General features: G+C 37.4%; 1 protein-coding gene across 13 annotated transcripts in view; it reads right to left on the bottom strand.

Moving 5' to 3' along the window:
• Positions 1-14,087, bottom strand: part of EYA4 (EYA transcriptional coactivator and phosphatase 4) — a 321,968-nt gene that overhangs the window by 34,955 nt on the left and 272,926 nt on the right. For 8 of the 13 annotated variants that reach the window (XM_043592404.1, XM_043592403.1, XM_043592402.1 and 5 more), the window contains 3 exons: positions 10,714-10,897; positions 2,205-2,341; positions 903-986 (listed from right to left, as the gene is read on the bottom strand). In XM_043592404.1, coding sequence (XP_043448339.1) covers positions 903-986; positions 2,205-2,341; positions 10,714-10,897 — 405 coding nt within the window. The remainder of the gene's footprint in view (positions 1-902; positions 987-2,204; positions 2,342-10,713; positions 10,898-14,087) is intronic. The other 5 variants (XM_043592406.1, XM_043592405.1, XM_043592410.1 and 2 more) reach the window with 1 other exon arrangement.

Here is a 14,087-nt window from a genome sequence, read left to right as displayed (position 1 = left end):
TTTCAAGTAGGAAACACTTGAGCGCAATTTCATCATTACTAGGCAAGGCTTAACAAATTGCTAAAAATTGTGTGTTGGGCTGACGTGAGACCCTAAGAAATAATGTAACACTATAAAGGCACAGGGAAGGCATTTCTGTAAGTAGAATATGTTAAAAGAACCAAAGTTAGATAACTTTGAATATGGTAATTGACTCTGGTCAGAATATGAATCCCATAGAGTCAGAGACTCACCTAGCAATGGCCTGAACCATTGTGTTTCCAGCTGACAAGCACCCTGGAGGTACACTGATCTTTGTCACGGCACCTACACAGCGAACACCAACGCGGTCCTAAGAAGCTAGCCAACCAACCGTGAAAAGCATGGCAGGAAAGAAGGAAGGGGAATCTGTCTCTGAATGTGTGTGTGTGTGTGTGTGTGTGTGTGTGTGTGTGGATGTTATTTGCTGTTCATATGCTTATTCAAAGTTACAAAAAATACTGGTGTTCCTAAATCCAAAGGATCTCTCAGACAAGAGATTACTTCCTTACTTCAACTGACATTCTATAGCAACATTTAGTTCTGAAAGTTTCCTTATTAGAGAGTAACATATGATTTTGTAATATTGAAAGCCCATTTTAATTTACAAAATAATTTTTCTAAGATGATTATGTCAGAGTAATGAGCTTGCTCTTGATGTAGAAAACCCAAAGGCATCTTGAAGAAAGAAAACAAATTCAATTTCGAATTACTTTTGTAAAATTCGCCAGTTCTCATCAAAGAACAATGAGCCACTGGAAATCAATTAAGAGCAGATTTGACAGCCTGAAACAAAAACTTAAATGTATTTAAGTTGTGCTAGATTTTTGAGCAAGATAAAATTCTAACCGAGTGTCTTGGGGTAAAATTTCTTGATCCCTTACCTTGCCATACTTCTGAGCATAAGACCCTGTGAGCAGTGAGTGGAAAACGATGATGGTTTCGTCCAAGTCCCAGACAAATACACGCTGAAGAAAAAAATAAATATCAAACGATTATCAAATTCTAAGGAAACAGAAATCTCTACAAATTGAACACACCTGACTTTGTTGTTGTTGGATATAATCTCAACACCATTTCAGAAAAAGCTGTGCTACTCCATTAATTTTTTTTTTCCAAATTTGCCACGCATCCCCCCTATAAAACCAGAGGGGTGAGAGTGACACAAGTAATCATAAGCTTAAAAGTCAGATGTCCTAACTTGAATGAATGTTTCCAAATACTTACTTGCAGTGAACGCCCAAAAAGTTAATCTTTCACCTGGTGGATTCATGAGACTTTTCAATTCATGCAAAGAACCAAATTTCTTAAAGTATTTCAAAAAGTCAGTGAGTGATCCCTAAACAGAAATTGCGAAGTATAGACCTTCGGGTCATTTCACATGGCAGTGATGGGCAGGCCCCCTTAGACTGGGCCAATGTTCCCTAAGCTCCACAGTCTGCTGGCTCCCTGGCCCAGTTCACTCATTTATATCACCTGCTGGGTTCCTGAAGGCCTGGGAATGTGCTATTGTCACTCAGCTGAAGGAAATGATTGAAGAGGCACAATGACTATTATTTTATTTTACCAAATCTGGAAATTTAGGTTTTTTCTTAACTGAAGGTTGCGGTTGGGTAAGAAGTAACATAATATGGTTAAGAATAATTTCTCCTGATGTTTTATAATAAAAATCAACCTGCTCAGTATGGGTATATCTCAAAAGAGCTCTCAACCAGAAAAAGATGACACATGGAGACTTTTACAGATATAAAAATGTTAACAGGTATCAAATGATTGTTCTTTTCCTATTTTCAGAAGACGACTTTTCCTTTCCATACAGATTAATTTTACCTTTGTAAATTTTATCGACCCATATACACATCTTTTGTTACCTTAATACTACGAAATAGAGTGTCTCTCAGAACATCATCCTACAAACAATGGCTTTATGTTTTAAATTTCCATTTAGGCCAGTTAGAATCAAAAGATGTAATTATCTCAGGCCTAGAATTTGTAAAGTATCATCTTTTTTAAGTTGTTAGTGTTTTTAATTTTGCCATTACAATGGATGAACTCTCAAACTTGGGGTCCACTCATTTCATATCTTTTTTTTTAAGTTTGAAACCTTATGGAACTATAAGATGTAGAATATCTCACTCAGTAAAATAAAACATCATATTCCACTCTTTGAGGGTAAGTTGGCATACCTCTAGGTCACTGTCAGGAGGTGGGGAGGGATTATTTTTCCGGCCTCTTCCTCGGGACTTTGACCCAGAACTCCTGCAAGTTCTCTCATCGAGGTCTTTGATAGGTGTGGAGGGGCTCTGCACAGTATCAAACTCTCCTAGGAATAACAGGATTTGCATCAACAACAGCACTTCATTTTTAGATCATGTATGAGTCCTTGTTATTAATTATCTTAACAAATCCATATACGTCAGAGAAAGCTCCTCATGACAAAGAAAATTTATAACCCAAATAGACAAAATCGTGATTCTGATAAAAATGTTCCAGGTCACACAAATCCCCTGTAGTTTCAGTCTATGCGATCTATTAAACATGAATGTGTTTTATATTCTGTATGTCCTCACCTTCCCTGTCTCTACCCTTACCCACATATTTATCTACACTTATATCTATTCTCACCTCCTTATGTCAGAGCTCAAAGGAGGAGATGTCTTCTTCTGGATCAATCCCATCTCCCCACCTGCAAATTTGACTCCCAACTGAATCATGCTCCATTAGTTAAACCCTCTCTTATCTTCCTTCCAATGTCTTGCTTTTCTGTGGGCCACAGACAAGTTTAAAATCCTTCCCATGACCTTGCCTTTCTACCTAGAAGGTATCTGCTTGTTACCTTCTCTTTTTAAACTGGTACTCCTTAAAAGAAGAGTGCATAACAGTGCTGTCCAAAAGCAATAGAATGTGAGCCACAAATAGAACCACATATATAATTTAAAATTTTCTAGAAGCCACTGTAAAAAATGTAAAGAAACATGTAGAATTAATTTTGTTCACATATATTAACTGACCCAGTATAACCACAATGGGATCATTTCAGCATGTAACCAATATAAACAATTATCAATGACATGTTTTACATAATCCCTTCTTCATACCAAGTCTCTGAACTCCTGTGGGTATTTTACACTTACAGCAGACCTCAGCCTGTACTGGCCACACGCAAGTGCTCAACAGCCACATGTAGCCGGCGGTGACAGTAATGGACAGCACACTTGTCGCCACTTCCTGACACTGGATTTGTCATAATCAGTTCACCAAAATTCTGATAAAACTACTCTGACTCAGAGTCCCCGCGAACCACCCAAGTAACAAATGCAATAGACAGACTCGGTCCTTATCTTCTTAGATTCCTGTGCTGTGTTTGATCCTCTTAAACACCACCTCCACAGTGCCATTATTTGGCAGCTGATACCTTGCAGCTTCCCAGTTCTGGAAGCTCTATCAGCAGTCCTTCTCTGTTTAGGAGGCATGGACTCCTTTTCCTCCTTCCATTCCTTGTATGTTGGTATTTAAGAGTTCCAAACTTCGGTCACTCTCCTCCTCATTCCACACCATCTGGGCGACCTAACCCTTTCATAGCTTAATCACCTTCTCTGTGATGACCCACACACAAATCTATAGCTCCAGTGGGGCCACATCCTACAGCGGTTTCAGACTGCACCTAACTGACTTCTCCATGTCCCACAGGGACCTCAAAGACTGACATGTCTAAAGCTGGTGATAGGGTGTCTTATCAGGAAGGAGCACTGAGCAGTGGCAAATCTACGGGAGGGGGTTAAGATAGACTGAGGCAACAGTGAGGTGCCATAAAACCTCACAAGTCACAAGAGTCAGACTTACTCTATGACTTGGAGCACTTCACTCAGTCTCTGAGTCCCAGTTTCCTTGTATATGAAAGCATGGGCAATCATAGCTACTTTGTAAATTATGGTGGTGAAAATGATACATATTTAATTTGATTTAAATCATATGCATAAAGCAAAAATTTCTAGGATGGTCTGATGGCAAGCTACAATAAATTTAAATAACATTTTTAAATATAAAGAAGTTATAACAATTATGCTTCATCATAAAATTAAAGAAAAATAATTATGAAGACAGCCAACAACTTTCTGATTGAAATAACCAAATATGAACAAACTGGATGAACATTTAGGTAGTTTTTTTCTGAAATGTTCCAAATAAATAGTGATTTTTACATTGCTAACCTCTAATTATTTTTAATGGTTATAACATTTTCTTTGGAAAACATTGTGCATGTCAGGACAGCATCAAAAAAAAAACCAAACATGTCCGTGTTTCAAATAATATTTGCTCTTAAAACACTGTTAGCATATTTCATATCATGGGTCTCTGCTATTGACTGTTGAGAATAGGCAGTGTAATACAAAGTTCTTTAGTTTCTGGTTGAATATCACCCTACCTCTAGTAAATCGTGTTTGAGCTTACTTGCACAGGTATTAAATGAGGCTTTAGGTATTTAAACACATGCCAACTTAAAAAAAATATATATCACACAATTTTTTTTTCTATTTTCAGTTATTTTTTTTTAGCCAGAATTTTCTTATGGTTACTATGCTCTGCAAGTCAAATGTTCTTGTTTGGATAAAATACTGATTCAAATTTAAGCCTCATTTATTAAGTAAGCTTATAACAATTTTTGGATCGCATCCTATAAAAACTTGTTTCTACTCATTACAGACCAATTTTCAGCTGTTAACTATCATGAAGCAGCTTTGTTCTTACAAAAATACAAGAGCTGAAAGGTAAAAAAAAAAACTTGCAAAATTCCAAAGCCATTGTGCTCAGTTATGGGTGACTGATTGTTGACTGGATCCATAAAGGAGGAGTTTGGCAGGGACCAGTCAGCTATTAAATGAATGAGGAGCCAGCTGCTAAAGAGCAGGAGGAGGAAGAAAGGAAAAGACTGGTCACAGGAAGTGTCCAGGTTTCAATAAAAGTAGGAGCCCTTAAAAGGGCTCTAAGAATTTGGACAAAATATGGACAGAAGTGTTTCGATGAGAGTGCAGGCATATCCTTTTAAGAAAACTATGACGAGTAGCTCCACATTCATGAAACGTTTGGTATGTGCCACGGACTGCCTTCTTCCTTAAAGAGTTTACTGAAATATGTGTTTGGCTCTACTCACTGCTCATTATGCTGCCCGATTCTTCCATTTTACAACCTGGAATGGTTGTTTGCTTTTTCCTTCATGTGGCTAGAACTTCATTATATTATGTATATGGCGCTTTGGTTATTTGTTAATCAACATTAGGCTATTTGAAGTTTTAGGCAGTTACAAATAAAGCTGCTAGAAACATTTTTGTTCACATCTTGTGGACATAAGCCCCCATTCCCCTAGGGTATATACTCAGAAGTGGGACTTCTGGGTCAGGGGGAAGTCAGGTATTCATCTTCAGTAGACACCAACCACCTTTTTACCAATGTGGTTCTACAAATTCTCTCTGACTAGCAGTGAGATTCCCAGTTATTCCACATCCTTGCCAATACTTGGTATTGCTAGCCTTTTTTATATTAGCTATTGTGAGGGTATGTTGGTATCTCACTGTAGTTTCAATTAGCATCTTCTTGATGAATAATGATGCAAAAACACTTTTCTTTCCCCATTTGGGAACTTCTTTTTTATGAGGAAACTGTTTAAATCTTTTGTCCATTTAAAAACTTGGGTCATCTTTTTCTTATTGATTTGTCAGAGCTCTTTATTGTGAAACATTCTTTACACCCCCCATATGTATATATACATATATATATATATATATATATATTCTTTACATATGTGTGTATACATATATACATATGTGTGTGTATATACAGGTGTGTGTATAAATATGTGTATATGTGTGTGTACACACACACACACACACACATACAGAAATATATATATCTGATTTAAATCTCACTTTGAGCCAATGAATTGGGTCCTTCATTACTCTCTTTTAACAATGGGGAAACAGGAAGGTTGTGAGATTTTAAATTAACTTATCAAGATGAAATAGCTTGTATGTGGAATGCCGTTATAATTTCAGAATCCTTGCTTTAAACACTAGGCTACCCTTCCTCCACCAAACAGCAACAGATCCTCCAAAGAGGTCAAATTTATCTATCTATCAAAAGAATAGATAGACTTTATACAATTTCTGGGAGAGTGAGGGCCAATGAATTCTTTGAAAGATCTTCATAGCAAAATTGGAGGTCTTTCAGGGTGTGTGTGTGGAATCTGGGTTCCTACAGATAACCACCCAGGTAGAACTGTACGAGCCTCTATATCTTTTGAAGGCGCTATCCTTTCTTCTGATAAAGGGTAAAACCAGGAACTTGAGCTCCACTGGTCATTAAACATTTGTTGACACTTTTTTTTTTTTTCTAAGAGAAAGCTGTTAATTCCAGTGTCTCTGCCAAATTTCACTCAGGTAATTGCACTAGGGAACTTTAGTGCTGCAGGTAGGGAAAAGGCGAATTGTCAGAGAAGTTAAATGTGGTCAGTCCTTTCTATCTAAATCCTCTTGTTAGCTTCCATTAAATAAATGAGCACTTTACTTTCCTTCCTGTCCTTGTGTGAAATGCCACGAAGCTATGGAAATTCTACCGAGTTCTGCCTAAGAAACTGGCTTCTTTTCAAAGAGTGAAGTGATCTTACTATATCTTTTACTTCTCTGAAGCAATTGTAAAGTTTAATTAGCTAATGTATTGCAATGTTTGCCAAGGTCTCAGAGTAAAGGATGATACTATTACAAATTACTAATTATATTTAATTTTATAGATGGTAGTTTCTTTAAATAGAATGTCAAACTGCCTAATAAGGTAAAGTCAATAACTGAATGCTATTTGCAGTTTCCAAATAACATTAGTCGTTACCAATTGCCGTCGGCTTTTTCTTGGGCCAATGCTATGTATGATGAACAATTATTCTTTAATCAGTACAGAAATGAATAAATGCACCTTCCAAGTTTTAGATATTTAGATCCAACCTAATTCCATTTAAGTTTATCCCTAAACCACAACAACCAGCCGTCTTTTATAGAACATCAAGCATGTTTCTATTTTAAAAATTAGAGAAGTCAACAGTACATGATTTATGAAAAAATGTGGATGTAATTGTTAGGGCTCTGTTTTAACTCCAAAATGCAGCACTGGTTAACGGGAAATTCTTTTCATACCCTCGAACTAAGTACCTCAAATTTCATCAATAACGAATCCCACAGTTATCAACTTGTTTGCTTTTTGGATGCATGCCAGATCTGAAAAGGCAAAAATCAAACTTAAAACTACCTTGTCTGAAGGTCTGGGATCACAGACTCCCCTAAAAATCCAGACATGTATATTCTTTTAATTTTGGTTAAAAGAAGAATATAATTAAAGTAAAAATTATTTCTTCTTTAAATATAACAGCAAGTCTGATAAGATCTGAAAATTATGTCGAACTATATTTGTTGGCATTAGCAATCAATGGAAACCTGAAGAAATTGCACCCTGATAGTGAATATGAGAAAGTTACATGTAGATGTGTCATACCCAAGTCACACATTGAGAACATCTACATGCTTGCATTTAGTATTTAACTATAAATAAAATAGCTATTCTGAATATTTATTACTTTTTAGTTAATGGAAAGTATCTATCTGTGTCTATCCTACAGAGAAAACTCTTGTGATAATACTGAAATTAGAGCTAAATCAACCTTTTACTCAAATACTTAAATACAGTGTATACTGTATTTAAAAACACCATGGTTTTCACTCATGGTGGCTCTATTGTAGTAACACAGTCTGCCCGGTCCTGTCTATCATTCAGTCTCCAGGATCTTGATCATCAATTACTTCTGTGATTTTCTTTTTGAACACCGTCATCCTACCCTGTTCTCCCCTCACACTTACTATTGAGAAAAACCTTTCCCACTGTGATAAGATACCTCCTTATCTAAAGTATCTTCACTGTCTGTGAAGCAAGTATTCTGAAATCGCTCATTCTTTAAATTAAGGTCATATTCTTGATGAAATGCAAGTACTGACTCAAAGAGGATAAGGACAGATTTAGATCATGGGATTTAGGCTGAAATAACGTTCAAGTGAGTCAGGCACGGAGGCATAAAATTTAAGGGCTTTGAGAATGAATGTTTCCTTCAATTTCGTACCTCCGGTTTTCCTGGCTTTACCTTAGTCCTGGCCCTGCACAGGATATAACTACTCAGAGAGGCTGAGGCTAGATGAAAAGCCTCAACGGGAGCCTTAAGGGGACAAGGACCAGAAATTCAAAGGGGCTGTGTGGTCACAGGAGAAAGGATCTAAAGCGAAGATAAGAAAAAAGAAACTGAAATATAGAGGCACCAAAGACAAAGTTTAGTATACATACTAGACCATATTCCCTCAGATCCACAGTTAGATCAGAGACACTACTCTGAACAGAGAACAAAAAAGAAAGGATGTCACCATTTCATCAATTCACGATATAAGCATATGTTGGCTGTTCCTTAAAGTGTCAGCTTTATTTGAACTTCTTGTTCAAATTAGTTTTCTTGTTAATATTCCCTTTTCTGACACTCATACAATATTAATTATCTGCTTGATATTTGTCTTGTATATCAAATGGAAGTTAAAGGAATGCAGAGAGCTCATTCCTTTAACAGTAATTGAAACATCAACAGTAATTGTTTCCTAATAGGCACTCAATAAATAATTGTTAAATGGCCTTAAGTCTTCTGGGAATCACTGGTCCAATTAGAAAGAATTTATAGTGTTGTGCCCATGTTTCCCTATATTCTTTCCCTTCCAACACTGGATGAAAAATAAACAGAGATGAGCCTGAATCCTGCAAATAACTAAAGTCAGAAAAAAAAAAAAAAACTTGGACATACTAATGGTGTTTATAAAAGTTCTTAACTTCATTTTCCTTATTGAATCTTGATAGTTCTTTATATATTCTGGATATAAGTCCTTTAGCAGATGTGTTTTCCAAGTACTTTCTCCAAATCTGTGGCTTGTCTTTTTATTCTTGGACAGTGTCTTTCAAAGAGCAGAAGTTCTTGATTTTATGAAGGCTAGTTTCTTTTCTTTTAGAGATTGTGTTTTTAGTGTACCTGGAAAATCTTTTTTTTTTTTAATTTTTTTTTCAACGTTTATTTATTTTTGGGACAGAGAGAGACAGAGCATGAACGGGGGAAGGGCAGAGAGAGAGGGAGACACAGAATCCGAAACAGGCTTCAGGCTCTGAGCCATCAGCCCTGAGCCTGACGCGGGGCTCGAACTCCCGGACCGCGAGATCGTGACCTGGCTGAAGTCGGAGGCTTAACCGACTGCGCCACCCAGGCGCCCCATAATGTACCTAGAAAATCATTATGTAACCCAAAGCCACAAAAATTTCCTCCATGTTATCTTATAGAAGGTTTATAGTTTTAGGTGTTTTTTTTTTTTTAATGTTTGTTTATTTTGAAAGACAGTGTGTGAGCAGGGGAGAGAGACAGAGGGAAAGAAAGAATCCCGAGCAGGCTCCACACCGTCAGCAGGGCTCCATCTCATGAACCATGAGATCATGACCTGAGCCCAAATCAAGAGTCAGACGCTTAAACCCCTGCGCCACCCAGGTGCGCCTACAGTTTTAGTTTTTATATGTATTGTATGTATGTGGCATGGGTTACGAGTCATGATTCTGTTTTGGGGTTTGCTTTTTGTCCTTGCTGTTATTGTTGTTGCTATCTTTGCATATGGATGTCCAATTGTTCCAGCACCATTTTTTGAAAAATAAACAAAATCCTTTATTTTCCAAATACCTTTTGCACTTTCGTCAAAAATCCATTTTCTAGTGTATGTACATGGGTCCATTTCTACAATCTCTATTCTATTCCATTGTTCTGTGTATCTATCCTTTTGTCACTACCACACATTTCTGATAACTGTACTTTCTAATGAGTCTTGAAATCAGGGACTGTCAATCCCCAAACTTTGTTCCTATTTTTCAAAATGATTTCAGCTACTCTAGTTCCTTTGCCTTTCCTTGTAATTTTAGAATCCTCTTGATGATTTCTCCAAAAAGTCATGCTGGAATTCTGGATAGGATTACAATGAATCTTTATTAAATTTGCTTTTAACCTTAAATACTTGAGCTGCATCAGCAAATTCAAGTCCGGTAGCACTGCAGATCAGCTTCAGACAACGGAGAATACAGTGGATTTTAAGTAAGTGCTAATCAGACAAAGATATTAAACTACCTACTAATATCCTACAAATCCTAGGAATGTAGGAAATGTTCACTGGTTAGAGCTACTGATGACTCACCGAGATGAAGGAGTGACACAGTCTCTCAAGCTTAAGGGAAATATTATCAGTTATACCCCAAGAAGATAATATTACAGCTTTTCCAAGTTGTCAAGATCTTTACAAAAGAAAGAATATCAGGCAAAAGGTTCACTGGCCTTTTTGTATCCATATCCATAACACACACACACACACACACACACACACACACACACACACAAAGTCATTTGAAATTAAAATCTCTTAGCCATCCACATCTAAAAGAAGCGTTTTCTGAAATGCCAGAAGAAAAGCCTCATCTTATATAGTTGTACTGGCACAGATTAAACATCAGTATAACTATATCAGAACTTTCAGCCTTGCTTTTGAAAAATGTTCTTTTTCTCCGTATTATTAGACACAGCAAAACATAAAAGTATTTCACCTGGATGAAGATCTGTACCTGGTTGGCTAGTCAGTCCCGGAAGAGATTCCTGCAACTGATAGGTTGAGGTCGAAGATGATGTGCCATCAGCTGTGTTATTTGATGTCATATATGCTCCATACGTTGATGCTGAGTAATACTGTGCATACTGGTTTTGGCCAAAGGCTGTGTAGGATGGATAATCCTGAAATAACAATTGAGACATGTGTGCACTCGAAAGAGAAATTACTCCTGGCATGCTCGAAAGCAAAGCAATCACTATGGCAACTGGAAGATTAGTGTTTGGCTCCATTTGTTTCAGAGTCCACGGTTTTGAGGGGATTCTAGCGAGTGCACATAGTTGTGAATGACCCTGCTGGTTTTGCGAACCAGGTCCCGCACATAATTCTCCATCTTCCTAAAGGTTGCATATTGCTTCACTTATCTGTAAGTACTTATCCAAGGATGTACATCATAAGGTCTTATGTACTGGAAGAGGAGAGAAGGAAATGGAATGAATTCATATTCACAGCATTAGTTCTTACACATCTTTTAATATCACCAGTAAGGAGACAATATGACTGCCCTTCTCAGCTTCCATAGGGACCTCAGTCTGCATTACTGTGATTTCTGTTACCCTTCTAGGTTACTCTTGATCATTATGCATGAAATAAAGAGTAAATAAAAGCAAATGGATACTAGAGTTTTTTACCCAGCCCTTTAAAGGCTATGGCATCTAAGGTCTTGACTTAAAAGTCTGAAGTGAGGTTTTCAAACATTTAGTTCGCGGGGCGCCTGGGTGGCGCAGTCGGTTAAGCGTCCGACTTCAGCCAGGTCACGATCTCGCGGTCCGTGAGTTCGAGCCCCGCGTCGGGCTCTGGGCTGATGGCTCAGAGCCTGGAGCCTGTTTCCGATTCTGTGTCTCCCTCTCTCTCTGCCCCTCCCCCTTTCATGCTCTGTCTCTCTCTGTCCCAAAAATAAATAAACGTTGGAAAAAAAAAATTAAAAAAAAAAAAACACATTTAGTTCGCTTTGTTTGTTACAGGGAAAAAAGAATTGGATCAACTCCTCTGACCTGCTTTTTATTTAAAAATCCTAAGAACCTTAAAGTGATCTAAATAATCCTTCAAAATCCTTTTTACATATTAAGGTAACACATAAAAATTTGTTGCACTATTGGTGTTTAATGTATCTGGCATGTTTTAGCCCAAATTGTTATCAGTGATGACAAATCCTTGGTCAGGATTAAGATTTCGTGGTACACGTTCCTAAGGGAACAAAGTCCACATTTGATACGGTTTCCCCCCGCAAAGAAGAAATTCTTTATATAAAGTAAATATGTGTATAAGCAAATATGTGTATTATCAAAAAGGATTAAGTATAGTTGACCCTAGAACAACAAGAGTTTCAATTGTGCGTGTCCACTTACACACGGATTTTTTTTTTCGATAAATAAAATACAGTACTACAAATGTATTTTTTTCTTCCTTCTGATTTTCCAAATAACATTTTCTTTTTTCCTAGCTTATTTATTGTAAGAATACAATATATAATACATATAACATATAAAGTATGTGTTAATCGACTGTTTATGTTACCAGCAAGACTTCTTGTCAACAGTGGGCTAAATTTCAGTTAAGTTTTGGAGGAGTCCAAAGTTATATGTGGAGTTTTGACTGTGTCAGGGGTTGGTGCCCCAAACCCCCCATCAACCATGTTGTCTGGTCCAACTCTAATATGGCAAAACACTAAAAATCTATTTGTTCATTTCAGGACCTGATGTTCCCTCATTGCCACCTGTAAACCAAGGGAAAAAAACCTCTCAGCAATACTTCGACAACATGATTTCTCAGAATAAAACGTGTAGCTAGTACTTACTTTGTGCCAGGCACTGTTCTAAGACTCTAGGTCGATTTACTCATTTATTCCTCACAACCACCTATGTGGTATTTTTACCCCATTTTACACTGAAGGGGACGAAGGCACAGAGTGGCTATGTGACCTGCTCAAAGTCAGACAGCTAGCAAGTTTCAGAACTGGAAATGGAACCCAGAGAGGCTGAGACCAACATCTGCGTGCTGAAGCTCCCTCTAAGGCTGCGAAATGCCCATACGGGCAGATGAAATTACAGGAAAGGTCCAGACTACTAGCTTCTTGTGCCCAAAACGTCTTTTTATACTCAAATGTATTTCAAAGATCTTCCCATCTCTTCATTTCCTCTACTGTCACCCTAGTCCAAGTGACCGTCACTTCCTGTTGGAACCAACGGACTGTTTTTCTAATTTGTCTCATTTTTAGGTTTGGCTTTCTCCAAAGTGCTGGAAGCCAGAGTAGTCTTTTCAAAACATAAACTTTATGATGCTATTCTCCTGCTCAAAATCCTTTAATAGCTTCCCATTGGGCTTGGAATAAAATTGAAATCCCTTACTGTAAACTACAGAGCCCTACACATACAGGGAGGGCCCTGCCTATCTTCACAAGTAAGTTTCCCCATCTGCCCTCACGCACAGACTAAACCCTACCCTTCTTTGAATTCTCTAGCACACTAAGGATTTCACCTCTCAGGAGTTTGGTACCTACCACCTCCCATGCCCAAACATCCTGGCCCTCCACCAAATTCTTAGAAGCACTGGCCTGAATGTTGCTGTTACAGGTACGTCTTCCGCAAAATCCTCCCTACTCAATATTAGATTCCTATTAATATTTTTTAATAGGACCCTGTTCTGTCTCCTCGCCCTTTTCAATTCTACATTATGTGTTTATTGGTTTATTGTTTGCTTCTCTCAGTAATTAAGAAGCTCCAGGAGGCATGAATCAGGTCCTATCCACTCCTGTCCCCTCTAACATGTCCCCAGCATATAGACCAGTTCCTAATACCTAATAACTACTCAGTAAGTATTAACTAAAATAATAGACTGGTATTCCAACCATGGTCCAAAATACAGGTTATGTTATATTGGAGCCACTGGATTTAAATTTTTTCAGATAGTACTGGATCTATTTTATAACATGAATCTGTCTTCTCCTTTATGGATCTTTTTTAGATCCTCCCAAGCAGAACAGAGAAGTCTTTCTTTCATGCATATATTTCTATTAGTATATTCGTTATATCCTACCCTCTCTGTTCATATTATTTTCATATCTGTTTCTTTAGAATTGCTTCCCTCCAGACAGCAGAGAACAAGGACATTACTTTGGAAGCTTCAATGCCTAGTCAAAAGTCTAAAGTATATAAATGTTAAAAAAATTTTTTAAAAAGTCTGAAGTATAGTAAGTGCTCAATAAATGTTTGCTATATCAATAAATAAGTAAATGAGCTACCTGGATTCCGAATATTTTTAAACATAAAATAGGCACGCTGGCTTTGACGTTTCATGTTTTAAGAAACCATTTTC

The sequence above is a fragment of the Prionailurus bengalensis genome, chromosome B2, assembly GCF_016509475.1.
Source record: "Prionailurus bengalensis isolate Pbe53 chromosome B2, Fcat_Pben_1.1_paternal_pri, whole genome shotgun sequence".
In the NCBI taxonomy this organism is placed as follows: domain Eukaryota; kingdom Metazoa; phylum Chordata; class Mammalia; order Carnivora; family Felidae; genus Prionailurus; species Prionailurus bengalensis.
Note: the sequence above shows the minus strand (reverse complement) of the source record. Positions and strands in the feature narration are given on the sequence as shown.